Genomic DNA, 14,746 nt, shown 5'->3' with positions numbered 1-14,746 from the left:
TTTGTCGCTCCGCATATATACGTACATGGCTATGTACTTGTGGTGCCGCAGCTTTACAAGCTGGGAGTGCAAGTTGGGGCTTGTTCAACACCAGTGCTGCCTCAGATGGACGTGCAGTACATGAAGTCATGAGCTGGGTACGACCTGACTTACTCTTTTGGATACTGGGAGTGGATAGTGCAAGCACAGGATGATGCTGGAGAGACAGCAGAGGATGTGAACAGAAGTTACGAGGGTGGCCCTGACGGGTGCTCAGAAAGAAAATTCTCATCTTGGTCTTCAACTTTGGATTCCTTTTCCTGATTCCTTGCCCTGCACGTTGCAGTTCCCCGATGCGAGATCGAAGAATCCGTAACTTGTAGGGTTAAAGCCCCACCCGAAATTGAGACGAGACCTTAGATGTTTCCAGGGAGTTCGACGAGAGGGATCTCCGTTTTTTCGGAACGAAGTGTGTGGAGGGACGTTGCTAGCACCAGCGCCTGCACGCAGGATTGCAGAGGATAAAGTTTAGAGTTGAATTGAGATGATTGTAGATAGATTGATTGTTAGTTTTATTTATTTATTAGGGGAATGTTAAACAGATCCATGGTTTTACAAAATCAACCAATCCTTAATATGAAAAATATGGTAATGTGGTTGGTTTTCATGATGAAGCTAGAGGTCATTTTTTTTCATGATAGTTAAGATGGGTGGATTGATTTAGTAAAAACTTGGGTCTATTTAACATTCCCCTTTTTTTTTATAAGGGGAATGTTTGACAAAGGTAATGTAAAGAGGAAGTTAAAAGAATGGAAAAGAATGTATTTTCATTTGAAGAGGATTCTCAAGTCAAGAGAAGTCATGCAATATAATAGGTTGTTTTAGATTACCATGTTAATTTAAGAACATGTGAGTTTGGAAACATATTAGAAGAATAGAAAGTTGCATTTGTTGAAAATAATATTTTGTGAATTATTTTCTTTTGACTAATTTTGTAGATTTGTGGGATTTTTATTTCAATAGAGAGTTTGAAAAGGTAGGAAAAAAAAAAAAAAAAAAAAAAAAAAAAACTATTTTTTACATATCAAATAGAATTTTTTTTTCTTATTTTTGGAAATATTATTAATTTATAAGAGAGAACATCCTATCCAATTGATTCTTATAGTGATTAATAAAATTAGTCAGGAAAATTTAAGATTAAATTATATTAGAAAAATAAACAAAAATTAGAAAAAAGATAGTTTTATTTAAAAGCATGTTTAGAAGAAAGAATAGACAAATTCAACTTCTATTTTCATATCTTATATTTAGTAGAATGTGTATAGTCTAATCATAGAATCATAATTTTTATTCTAAAGAAATTTAAAACCTATAAATTGAAAATAGATTATCATTGATTAAAACTTCTACTAAGATTACAATGAAAGATTTTTTTGATAAGTTCTTTTAAATTGTCTTGCATATGACAACTATTTTAAGTTGAAATTTAGGATCAAATCAAGATATTAATAGATCACTTGAATTCAAATTTAAGAGATATATAAGAAATATATAGCCTCTAAGTCATGTGCCTAGTAATATTGAAGATGCTAAAAGCAAGTCACTTAGATTTAGTAGAAGAACAAAGTAGGCAATCTAATCAAAATCACCTCTTCTATACTTCTAAACATAACTTATATAAGTTGATAGATCTTATTACTAATCATTTTATTTATTTATTTTAAAAACTCTTTTCTAATCAAAATAAATGGAGCAATACTTAAGCAATAATAAAGACAAAGATAATTGCTTATCTTAAGTCATTCTATTAGTAAAGGTATATAAAGATAATTAGATTATCATATGAAAATTCAAACTAAATTACATTAATTTAATCACAAGTTGGTCTCTCACCTTTACCAATACAAATGTTAAAAGACTTTATTATAAAAATAATTATTTTTTCTACTAAAATTTCATTATAATTTAGGCATTTAAATGCTTCTATGTAACGCAAACTCTCTACTATAAGATTCACAAATGGATTATTTTGACACAAAAAAATCCTTTTATGTTCAAAATGAAATATAAAATAACTCTCTAGTAAGACAATTTGTTTGTTCTAAAGTTATTGAATGTGAATAAATGTTGTCAAAAATTACTTATAACAAAATACAAATACAATCTAAAATAACAAAGTCATATAATCTTACATGCACTAATTGAGAAAAATACATCCATGTTGAAGATCAAGTTGTACTTTGTGCTCTTAGATTTAAATATTTATTGGATATTAATGGAAACATGTGTTGTTGGCAATGAAAAATATGAATTAAAAATTATTTACTAAATTTACTATTGGAAACTTAGTGATCTTGCAATACTACTCTTGGCAATCTTCAACAATAGCATGCAAATTTTGATCTTTGATTGATCAAAAGTTAAGTTATGGAAACAATGAGATATGCAATCAATTAGAAAATGAGATATGCAACCAATTAGAAATGGTTTTTGTCTCCTTAGATTTATCCAATTGGTTTATCTCCTGACTTGAGCTGTTTTATATAAAAGATTAATGCAACTGGTGTAAGAAAAAAGAAGTATTTTCTTTTAAAATTTTAAAAAAAGTTCAGCCCACAGCGTCCGATTCTGATGAGGGACGCCCACTAGCAAATGTCTTATTTTTTCTAACCTTTCTCATGTAGACGTGGATTGCTCACCTCGAGTTTCAACTGATTTGGCAACAAGTGTAAAGCCATTTCAAGCAAAACTGCTGAATGTTGTGAATGTGAGCGGAAGTTCTGCTCATATTCAGCCAGTACAAGTAAAAGATTCAGCTGCTTCGAATAAAATAAATAAATGTTCGGTCGTTGCTGCTGTCAGAACCGAAACTAAAACCCAACCTGAGACACTTTCGACCTGTTACCCACACAAACAGAAACCTTTGAAATACCTGGCCTCCTCATAAACACACTCCTGGAAAAGTATCATGTTGTAGAAACTCAGACAAGTTTTCCTTTCTGATTGACAACCCAACTCTTTTCGCACTAGACACAATTCTTTAGACTTCCGTGTACAGAGAGACCTGGAAGATGGTTGATTGTATTGTTCGAAATGAGTGAATCACCAAGTGTTTCTGTGCAAGGCATGTAGATTTGCTAGGGCATGCACAATCTTCCAGGTGATGGCTTTGATGTTTAACTATTCTCTGGTTGTAGATGTGTGTGATCGTTTCACCTCGGTACTGTAATCTCTCTGTGATGGATAAAGGTGATTAGACACGTCTGTATCGGTTCTGGATTCTCAGTATGTGCAGGGTGACGAAGCGTTTCTGTCCACTTTGAGTGTTTCTGCTGGCAACCTTGATGACATCGAGGGGACGCTGCCAGGTCAGGTGGGTTATAATTTTAAAACGTCTCTTGGTCTGGTTTTGGATTAGTGTAATTATGTTTGTAAGGCGTTCATTAGGGTCCCAGTTGTTGAGGGTTGAGGATAGGTGAGTACCCAAAGTAGGATTCGACGATGGTTTGTGGATTAGTGTTCGGCGGAGGGCATTGTAGTTGAACTGCGTTGGTGTTGGTATCGGAGCTTGAGTTGAAAGGATTTAGCGTCTACATGCAGGTGGAAGTTTTGAATCAAATGCTTGTTCGATGTGGTGGAGCTGGTGCAGCTGAACGGTTGCAGAACCAGTTGGCGGCATTGTACCGGGAGATTAAGGCTGTTGCTGATGGAGTGCAGACGTCCCAAGTCTCAGTGGACGAGGAAACAGCCAAGAGCTTCAGAATCGAGAAAGACGAGGAGCAGATGACGGAAGAGGTAGAAATGAAAAGAATCCTGATGGTACTGTTGTGTGTGGGATGCTATAATTGGCTTAGCGGTCAAGAGTCTTCAGATGGCATTATCCAGATGACTTGTGAACAGTTGCACGGTGTCAGGGATACGTTTTTCGAAATCCATGTGGGTTGTAGTGTCCTGGGTGAGTGACGTCGAATAAGGCATCTCTAATGCCGGAATCAGTTTTATAAGAGGGTGCACACCATGATGCGAATGATTATGACGGGCGCTCTTACACAGGACAAGCTCACGGAACTGTTGTCTCTTTTTGCACTGTCTTTTTTCCTAGAGAAGCTTGAGGTGATTCCAGTAGTCCAAGTTCAGTTCGTGTTACCTACAGCAATTGGTACGCTATTTGGTGTCACTCAAGTCTAGGTGATACAGTTGTTCTTCGTGACTTGGCAATGCCATAGCTATGGAAAAGCCAGAGCCACAGGGTGATTTATTTCACACAAGTACAGAGAATGCCCGGCATTGTTCAGGACTAGGCTAGTTCGAAGAAAGGATTTGCATGCCATAGAATGGATTGGAATACCTCAGTCAAGCATTGAATGCGGTTGATTGATGTGTTCAATGAGTGTCATCGCAACGTGTCTACCTTCTTGCTGATCACTGGGATGAGAGGACTTGAAACAAACCTAATCGTTCGCTTATTTTTAATCCGCACTGGAATATCTCAAAAAGGTATGCAGGTGCATGTTTCATGACGTGTCTGCAACCATTGTGCAAGTTGTTCTGAAGCCATTTAATCTGCACCTTGTCCTGGGGTTTCTGAGGCCTTTCTGCTTGGCGTTCTTTGATTACGGCAGTAATGATGTGACTGCTCTCGCAACTATGTTTTCTTAAGTAAAAAGTACCGTAGAGTTCCTATTTTCTCATCTATATATATATATATATATATATAACGATGAACCTCAAAGCAGTAGACGTGATGAATGATTTGCAGGCCAGGCTGCGCGGTTGGCTCATAGGACAAACAATGGAGGTCTTCTACACTGTCCTGAACGTCTGGGTGTGCATCCAGACTCACCCCATTTCTCAGGAAGTGTCGGAGCAAAGAGGCGGTGATTATACGATTGTAAGTCCTGGGCCAAATGAGAATTTTAGGCACTCAGTGTGAGAAGTCTAGATCAGTGGTGCACTGGTCGTCATGATCTGATCTTCGAGGACACAATCCGCTTAGTCTGATTGACTCTTGGTAATTTCCACGTCAATGGTTCAGAATTTCGAGAACCATACTTCAAAATGTTTTGGTTACCAATGCTTTGAAAATTACTAAAATAATGTTTGTATATACACTTTGTACATAATATTTGTATTAAATATTGCGTAGTAATTTAGCCAGGTCGTTCATATCTTGTTGTTAGTTGACATCTTGTAACATTTGTAATGACTAACTCTCAATTCATAATTGTTGCAAATGACCTTTGATTGCTGAGCGTTATAAACCGCAAACTAGAGTCCAAAGGTTCGAACTGGTGATACTGGGCCCGACCAATTTCTGTTGAAGATGTTTGGGTAATACTCCATGCCATTTGGTTGCAAAGAACGTCTTATTTGGGATCTAATACAGAAGGAACGTTACAGCTCTCCCAAACTCCCTCTAGTCCTTTGGACATCATCAGCAGCAATGAAGCGACTAAAGAATTTTACGATCAAGTTTCTTCTCGTGTGGAGAGGTAGCTTGTTGAGGTCAAATTTGAATTTGAGAAAACGTTTCCAAAAGGTGGGCCGAACATTGTTGTGGTAACGCTAATAAGTTCGAAGTCGAAGTGTGACGCTCTGCCAGATTAGTGGGGTATCAAGGCTCCGAAGGTGGTTGCGGCATGCCTAAAATCTACAGGAATACCGTGACGCTACTCGGATCATTAAATCCAACAAAAGTTCTATGGCAAAACGATTACCATGATGGGTGTGCTACGGTCACTACTTAGTTTGACAAGGGTTATGGCTTGCCATAAGGCTATGTCGACAAGGAATTCATAGCTAAGCAATCCTCAGCAACTAATTTGCACACGATTCTGTGCCTCCTCATAAGGTGTGCTAGGGAAGGAGTCACCTAATCTGAGCTCAGCATAAATGATTAAAAAGCCAGACACAAGCTAACCTAATGGTGAATTAACAAGACATGGAGAACTATTTGCAATACCTGGTGATCATACTCCCCGCAATCACCATCTTCATGGCAGGAACTCTCTTAATCGTGCACACATGTGTACGAAGCTGGTGTAAAATGTCATCGAATTGTCCGATTTCGCAGCGCACTGTCGTCACTCAAGTCGATGATACATTCCAGGTTTGTATTAAGCGGTCTCTCATCACTTTCGCAATTGTCGCATCCGCAGATAAGTGCCACTGATTGTTGAAGTTGGATTCACAAGATTCTAAGGCTCAAGCAGATTTTAATCTCTCTTATTCACTCCGCAGATGAATTATGACAGCATTCTAAACAAGTTCGTAGAGGAGGCGATGGCGAAAGTGGAATTCATCTTGGCAGAGGAGTTTCGCAAGAAAGGAGCCATCAGGATAACACAGGAAGAGTCCAACAACCTATACAAAAGACAGCAAGTTCTACATCATGAGAGCTCGACTGGTTGGACCGAAGAAAAGCGAAGACACCAAGAAATAGCATCTGTTTGCAGAATTCCAGGCATGGCATCTCTGATCAGTGCTCCAACTCCGTCGCAAGATTCAGCATGTCCCCAAAAGACCACCTCTTTCGCAGCGCTCTGGTTTGAGGAATTGCAGAGATCTAGAGATGCGTTAAATCCAGCGCCAGATACTCAGAGAGACGATAAATTACCTGTGAAGGACCCAATAATACAAACTTCACCAGTGCTACAACTGTCCAAAGTGGCATCAAGCGACTCCTGTGTCTCAGAACAGCTTGAATCCGAAGGCCAAGACTGCGTCATGACACAAACAAGGACAGGGGATACCTCAGAGACGAATGAAGACGATCCATCGAATGAATTGAAACTTCTACAAGATCTTAAGCTGTTTTTATTCACAGCTTCTTCAAATCTATGTCGTTCAATAATGGCATCCTCAACAGCTCACAAGTCGGGGAAAGAGGTATTTCTCCCCTGCGATGAAAAGCCTCACGTGATTCCAGGCTATGGATTGGCCATGGAGCTTGACTCGAATGTTTGCGCTTTGGCAGCAAGCGCAAGCTCGAGCATGAATGTACCAAAGCTGTTGAAAGGAGGTGCACCGCAAGGTGAAAATGCTTTTGAGTGGCGACTCGACATTGAGGAAAAGGACGTTGACACAACACCTCTAAACACTCCTGTGCGTAATCGATCACCCACGCATTTGTGTCGTGGTGTCCAGTTCCAGTATGAAGAACATCCGCCGGCTTTGAGCCTCATTGAACTCGACCCTGGGCTAGGGTATGGATGGCGAGGTCCTGATTGGCAGGATACTCACGGTAAATACAGCGTCTACAAAGTTGAAGGTAATGAACTCATGTTCGAACTTTCTTCACGTATTCGCTTCTTCATTCTGTCAGCTTTCACAATATCACTACACAAGTAAATCGGAGCCAATTCAAAAATTCAGCATAGCAGGCTTAGGTTATACATGTGAACTGTCATTAAAGGCTGGCTTATTGCAGGTCCTAGCATCTACGGGAGATGTAGACCGAACAATACTCCATTTCCTGGCGTTACAGAGTACTACAAATCAATTGAGGTGGAGACCATGACGCGGTGGGAGACGATTAAGTCAAGGTATCGGAAAGCTAGCCAATTAGCTCAAATAAGAGCCAAGCTGCGCGAGGACATCCGCGAATCAGAAGACTGGAGGAAGCACCTCGTAACTTTGATCTCCGAATCGAGTAGCGAGTCTGAAGAAAGTGAAGCTGACAAGCGTCGCAGACTGCATGAAAAACGTGAACTAAAAATAAGACGGGGTGAATCAGACTATGAGGATCCTGACAGGGTGAGGTCTTTATTGTCGTCATCGTCGTCGTCCATCGATAGTGATGACTCAATGAAAGCCAAGCTTGAAGTCAACCCAAGATGCAAGAGGAAGCACACGCACTGTTACCCAGGGACATATGCGCCCCGAGGCCGCACTTCAACTCCTTAGATGCACTTAGTGAACATTTATCCTTCCAACTTAAAAATTCATTGACGAGCCCAATTAAGCTCTCAGCTTCAAAGAGGAAAAGCAACAAGATTGGGATGATTTGAGAATATAAGAAACTCTTGTCTGCAGAAGCAAATGGCGAATCATAATTATGTACAAACGGTTAAAAGTAAGCGTCATGGCATAAAACGTCCGAGCGTCCGATCATGGTTCTCAGGGACTCAAACATCTTGAAGATACAAACGGCAAGTCACGGAGCAGCATGGTCTACACTAGGTGTGGGTTCCCCAGCTACAGGTGATGATATCGGTGAAGGCTGCAATCCACCAGCAGAAACTGGAAATTCTTGCCTGTCCCCTGAATGAATTAACACCGATTCGTCCTCAGTAGCACGTTCATTTCCCTGGCAATATTGCAATCAGAATGTTAGTCACAGGGGTCACAGATGCCTAATGCACATTGGAACTCTAGATGAATAGAACACCTGTAATTGCCAGTAAGTTTGAAGAAAATTAAAAGATTACGGACAGCTGAATCTTGTGAATGTGATCTCATTGCTGTACGTTGAATGCGTGTAGTAATCTTAGCTCTGTCGACCAACGTTTTGAAGGCTTACTGGTTTGGAGGCGCCGTTTGAAGATAGCGTTGACTTTTCATTTTCCACCTCTTCTTGCTTCTGTGCATTCAGCTTCCGCTGCCGCTGAACAACTTCTTCATATCGCGAAAAGTTAGGCTGGTTTGTTGATGACATCAGTCGTGCCCACATTCGATCAGCAACGTTCACATTTCGAGATTTTGCTACCACTCTCTGTCAAAAAGCGCGAACATTAGTATACAATAATCCACTGAAGATCATTCATAACATCCGAGCTAAACTATAGGCGTCGTCCATGATAAAAACAAAGAAGAGACAATTCTTACTTTTATGGGAATATAGCAATGTCTGTTGTTGATAGGTCCCACAGTAAAACCGCTGTAACCAGCCATGGCTCCATGAATCGCACCATGAGCGAGCAAGGTGCAATAGACATTGTCAGAAGCATTGCTCGGTATCGCTCGAATCATGTACTTAGGATCTAAAAAACCACAGTGATTTTATTCTTAGTCAAATCTCGATGCTTTGAAACTGGGTCAAGCGCAAGGTCTTCTGCTAGTTTAGTCCAAAATTTTCACTTGACGTCGATATCTGTGAGGTAGAGAGAGAAAGAGAGAGAAAGAGAGAGAGACCAATGAAGGTTTTGGTCATTTTATCATACCTATGTACTTCAGGTTAAGCGTTTCCCTAAACTCTGCCTGGAAATGATCCTGAAGATGAATGTTGTGGTCACACAATCAAATAAGGTCCATAAACCTGATAAATGTGCAGATATGGATCCAACCTTATTCTTTTTTTCCCTTTTAAAACCATCATCTAGGATCTATGCGAATCCGTTCAAATATAACCTGAAATACAAAATATACAACGATAATTACCTTCAAGATGGTGCAAAGCCAAAGACCAACATCAAGGAGCAACTTGTTTCCAGAGGCGTCTTTGAGGTCGTTATTGTTCACTGTGGACTCAGCCATCAATTCTTGCCCAGCGCCTTCTGCTACAACGATAACCATGTGGCCACTTTCTCGAAGTCTTTTACGCACAAATTCAATTAACCCACCCGATCCATGCAAATAGAATGGTACTTCAGGTATCAAGCAGCAGTCCTGATTTCACCACATAAAACGATCAGAGTATCTTTCACCAGATCCAGCTGTTTCATCAAAGGTACCCGCAGCAACTTCCCTGCAATCAATATGATTTTCTTATACTCTGCCTAAAGCAGCTAATCTGCGGTCCTTCCATTTACAAAAACTCAAGAAAAGGAAAGAAACTAAGAAAAAAAACTTACCACGTCACGACTTGCTAAAGTTGCATGCATTGCAATATAACCTGCGCCACAAAGTAAATCAATCAGCCTACAAAACAAACCAAAATAACATTAGAGAAGGGAGCAAATTCATTCAGGTCCCAACTCCTGAAAGCAAATCAGCTGATGTATGTTGCTTGAATATTGGTGGGTATTCTGCTAAAAATCTCACCACTATAGCGTCCCATCAGCTTGACTAAGCCAAGACCATTCTGAACACTCTCAGCTTCCACATGAGCTGCATTGATTGCACGCTGAGCTTCTTCCACTGCTGTATCAAATCCGAATGACTTATCTATGACCTGTTACCTCAAATACCACATTCGACAAATATGCATTAGACGGTGGCACACTTGGACTTCAAGAAAACAATACATAATTAATCATGTCATCTGGTAGTCTTTGCGCACACACGTATCCAAATATTAGCTTCCTGAAACTTAGTTACTTCTACCGCACGTAATCCTACCAAGTGTATATCAAAAGACAGTGACGTACATCGATGTCATTGTCAATAGTTTTGGGAATGCCTGCAACAGCCACCTTCAGACCCCTTCTTTTGCATTCCTGCGGGTAAAAGACCATATACTGAATGTTATTGGGGGTAATCAATTCAAGAATCAATTTATGCTAACCTCTTAATTAGGATCTTTACAAGACGTCTTTAAGTTACACATTCTTCAACAGAGCATTCTGCTATGAAGTCAATTCTGTGGGAAACTGGCAAAAAAGTCTGAAGCTTAAGATGCCTAAAACGATCCCACGTCGATCTATTTTTTTATGAGCATATTTGTATTACAAGCCGCAGGAAAAAATTCTTTAAAACCCCCATCCAACTGGCCAGGCAAGCACTCAAATTCGCCTAACCCTCATTTGGGGCTTGCCTACAGCATCTGCACGGAGTGTTTTACACCGTCGTTGAAAGATACCTCATATATGGCATTAGCTCCTTTCTGGGTCCCGTCACCACCGATAATATAAACCTTCACAATCATTTAAGAAGTAAGAACATCTACCATTGGACTAAAATTTAGAAGGATATTGCTTAAAACAATTTATTTTCCATAAATAGTGACATTACTCACATAACAGTACGATCTTTACAGGTACTCGTGAAGGCCGCCGAACATGATATTGTCTAACCTGGTTAATATCACGGTCCTGAATAGAGTCCACAATTTTTCCCAAGTCATGACCACCACGAGAGGTCTGCAGTACAGTGCCTCCACGTTTATGGATATCATTAACTGTCTTGGGAGTCAAATCAATAGTGTTCTTTGAATAGAATCCCCTGTAACCCCCCTGCGAAGAAATCGTGATGATCATCAGTAATCCGACTACATAACCAATCCTGAAGAGGTCATGATAGAAAATATTGAGGCAGCGGATAAGAATAGTGGCGTAAGTTTCACAGTACAGTCAATCGACGTCTAATTATCGGTGTCTTGGATGTGACATTATCTCAAGACTTCAGTAAAACAAGGATGATGACTCAATATATATAATCGACAGGCCTCAATCGCTCGAAAGGAAATTACAACAATTGCTGAGAGATTACACTAGTTATAAATCTAGACTATCAGCCAGATACCAATTTGTCACTTACATCAATGCCCAAAATCTCACGCACTCCGTATTGCGTCCATAGACCACACACAATCTCACGAATTACAGTGTTAATACCGGGACACAGCCCCCCGCAAGTAACAATACATGCTCTAACTTCCTCTGGTTTGAAGTATATCTGAAGAAAAATTAGAAGGAAAAACTCGTCAGAAAATAATCTTGCAACGTTTATAGAATCGGTTGCGAATGAATAAAACCACTCTATCAGATTTTATTTCTGAAAATACTTTGCCTTGAGCAGGATGTAAAACCGGAACATCACATTTTAGGAACTGGAACAAAGAGTGCAATATACTAGGTAGATGTAAAATTCAGACAATACTAGTGAGGAACATGTGAATGCACGAAGCTTCTCAGGAATAGGCTGAAGTGACTAAAAAACAGTAACTATTTGAGAATAAAGTTGGAAATGACAGCAGTTGAGTACCTGGTCTCGTGGACCAGCACGTCTGAAGTGGATACCATGTCCGACGTCGTTGATATTCACAACGACCTGTTGATGAAGAAACAATGCATTTAACTACGAATTTACCAATAGACTGAAGGAATGAATACATAGTATTGTTGTGCAGAACAGCAAAAACTGCATAGAGCTGAAACGGCGGAATCCACTCTTTACATATCTAAGCTAAGAATTTATGTTCAGATTTCAGGAGTGTAATGAAACGCAGACAAAACTTACGTCTTTGGCAACAGTGTCAGTTTCCTCGACGAAATACTGCCTGCATTTCCAACATCAGATACGATAATTATTACAAGACAGGATAAACAATTTTTGTACAAAATCTTCGGATTAAAAAGCCTCAAGTATCTTATAATTATTATTTCATTTATCCTAGCTTCTCATTCACAAGAGCAAGCTTTCTACCCCTTTTATCTCATCTTTTTCTAAAGGATTGAATCAGCACATAATTGCTACCCTGCAAAGATCTCTGAGCAATCGACATGGACAAAGACTGCTATACACAATGGAATCACAGCCACTCCGACAAAGAAAGAATCTAAGAATATGTTTTCAAGAACGAATAATAGTAGGATTTAGTTCCAAAAAATAAAAAACAAAAACAAAAACAAAAACAAACGATATTTTACCTCGCAGCTGAATATGCAGGGTTGTATTTCAATGGATTCGGGTAGGTCTGCAATCATAATGAAAAAGTTCGATCAATTTTACGACAATGTGTAAAAAATGAAAAGTGATCTATACCAAGAACAACAATTAGCTTCAAAATGGTGTTTTGGATGGTGATGAATTTAACGTTGTCGTCAAGTCTACCCAGAATATAATAGCCAGTGATAAAAACGCCCTTCCACTCAAATTTAAAAGTCTCCGAGTTTTTCTGCCATAAAATAAGAAAGCTGAACCATTCATGTCATGTAATTATGCAGTGCAAGACTGCCCTTCTCTCAGACTCAGCATCTCTACCAGCATCATATCTGCACCCGCTTGACAAATACCTTGAAAGCGGGTATGTGCTCAGATGCAGGGACGTTCTCGTGCTCAACACAAAAATTTCATGTTTCAAGCAGGTGGAAGAGAGCAGGGTCACTCAGGACGTTCATAGATGTGAAATTTAAAGCTCTTTACTATTGCAAGTTCAGGAAAAAGATTTATCGATCCAGTACCAAACAATAAACCAAAATTTTGATTAAAAACTGCGATTCAAAACTACGGGGAACACCACTTTCCAATTAATTTCGCTACAACAAGGTTTTCTGTAATGGAGAGGGGGGAGGGAAGAGCCGAGAAACGAGAGAGAATCTAATACATTGGTCATTTACGCATCAAAGTCGGATTCGCTTCAACAACCAAATCTGGAAACAGCGAAAACAACTTACGACGATCGCAAGGTGGTGTATTAATGCTAACAATAAAAGAACCATAAGGCTTCGTACTAAAGCGTCAATATCAGCCACAAAAAAAAATTCTAGTCAGCACAATTATTTCTGAAAACTTCTCAAAGGGAGCGATGAAACAGCAAGCCAACGATAGTCCGCCGACCGTTGCACAACAAGAACCAACCTAAGTGGTCCGCATGGGACAACAAGCAGCTGATCAAGCAAAATAAAACAAAAAAAATGAACTAATATTACACTTCACAATACACATTACACGGCACCTAAATTCTCACCGGTAATCCAGACAGCCAATCAGTCAAGTGTGGCACATCTTCAAGTATTGCACCACCAGCGCCAGTGTAAACCTTCGTCCCATTCAAATTCAAGCCCATTCTCGTCTCCCTAACCACCGGCACTTCCATAACAACAGCGTGCATAACAAACTTCCGATGATACTCCCCCTTGAGAAAGCCTTTCCTTCTCTCCTCAATCTTTTCACTACTCACTCTCAATGCGCTGAGTCCCTTCTCCTCAGCTACAGAAACTCCAAGACACGCCTCCGCTCTCCCGCTCCGTTGAACGCAGGCGCCTCCTGCACAAGTGTGCAATCCTGGTGAAATCCGGGTGCTGCAACACGCCATATTACCTCCCCCGACTCGCACACCGCACCGATTTCCACTCCACAACTTGAACAAATTTAGTTTTTTATTGTAAAAAATTCTGGAGAGGTTCCTGCGTCAACTCAGCAATAGCAAGCACAACAGAAGCGGAGAAAATCTCTCCTCACAATTTCCTTGAAAAAAGCGCAAAGGTGTTGCATGCATCGAGCTTCTTCAACCTTCGAATTTTTCGTCCACCAATTTCGTCGTTGCTTTTCAAGGAAGCACTGCGGACGGACTCCACCTAAAGCCGGTCTCACTCGGTCGTCATATTCGGGGTATCTCAGCTGTGCTTCACTTCGTACCTTCCACATGCCGTCTCGTGCATGGTAGGTTTTGTTTGGCTGTTCGGTAAGGCCGGAAGTTTGGTGCCTGCCTCAGCAAAGTTAAGCATAAAGTTATTTTCTTTTCATTTTCTATTTTTGGATTGGGGTAACTTTTCTTACGAGAAGAACGTTTTTGTTACTCCGAAGGGAACGTCAGCCTCCCGAACAGCAGCGTTCTCCTTGTTCCCCCATGGATGACATTCATCCATGAAGCTTCCAGATCCGGACTCCGACTTGGTTACTACTTTTTAAGTCTGCGTCAAAGCCTTCGAAGTAGACTTCGTTTCTCTGTCTTGCGGTTCCGCTGGTTGCTACGTTTCCCTTCGTTCGATGCCCACCACGTTCCCAATGGTGGAACGCCCGTGCCCTCTGTTATGGTGGGCACTGTAACTTACTATTTTGTATGTAATTCATTGGTTTTTCTAATCTCAATCCTATTTGGATTGTTTGCCAGCATTCTAAATATCTTATGGTGAAAAAATGTATACTTTTTTTGGAAAAAAGATTA

General features: G+C 40.1%; 2 protein-coding genes across 4 annotated transcripts; one reads left to right on the top strand and one right to left on the bottom strand.

Annotated features, from left to right (window-relative positions):
• Positions 1-5,497: 5,497 nt before the first annotated feature.
• On the top strand, positions 5,498-8,044 carry LOC112286312 (uncharacterized). The gene is made up of 3 exons (XM_024528062.3): positions 5,498-6,088; positions 6,220-7,249; positions 7,409-8,044. The coding sequence occupies exons 1-3, from the start codon at positions 5,921-5,923 to the stop codon at positions 7,882-7,884; spliced, it is 1,674 nt and encodes a 557-aa protein (XP_024383830.2). The 5' UTR covers positions 5,498-5,920; the 3' UTR covers positions 7,885-8,044.
• Positions 8,045-8,047: 3 nt separating this feature from the next.
• LOC112286560 (ATP-dependent 6-phosphofructokinase 6) lies at positions 8,048-14,238 on the bottom strand. Of its 3 annotated transcripts, none has more exons than XM_090253304.1 (16): positions 14,092-14,238; positions 13,547-13,845; positions 12,507-12,553; positions 12,097-12,136; positions 11,842-11,907; positions 11,395-11,532; positions 10,932-11,090; positions 10,718-10,771; positions 10,287-10,355; positions 9,961-10,090; positions 9,771-9,811; positions 9,358-9,585; positions 9,141-9,189; positions 8,806-8,960; positions 8,501-8,692; positions 8,048-8,287 (listed from the first exon to the last, which is right to left on the bottom strand). In XM_090253304.1, exons 2-16 carry the CDS (start codon positions 13,688-13,690, stop codon positions 8,135-8,137), a joined length of 1,665 nt encoding a protein of 554 aa, XP_090109430.1. In that variant the 5' UTR covers positions 13,691-13,845; positions 14,092-14,238; the 3' UTR covers positions 8,048-8,134. The 3 variants fall into 3 exon arrangements, with proteins under 3 accessions (XP_090109430.1, XP_090109429.1, XP_024384296.1); XM_090253303.1 differs by having other exon boundaries at positions 14,041-14,135; XM_024528528.3 differs by lacking the exon at positions 14,092-14,238 and having other exon boundaries at positions 13,547-14,034.
• Positions 14,239-14,746: the final 508 nt, after the last annotated feature.

The sequence above is a fragment of the Physcomitrium patens genome, chromosome 9, assembly GCF_059467195.1.
Source record: "Physcomitrium patens ecotype Gransden chromosome 9, ASM5946719v1, whole genome shotgun sequence".
Classification (NCBI taxonomy): Eukaryota; Viridiplantae; Streptophyta; class Bryopsida; order Funariales; family Funariaceae; genus Physcomitrium; species Physcomitrium patens.
The sequence above is the reverse complement of the archived record's forward strand: the minus strand, read 5'-3'. Positions and strand labels throughout refer to the sequence as shown.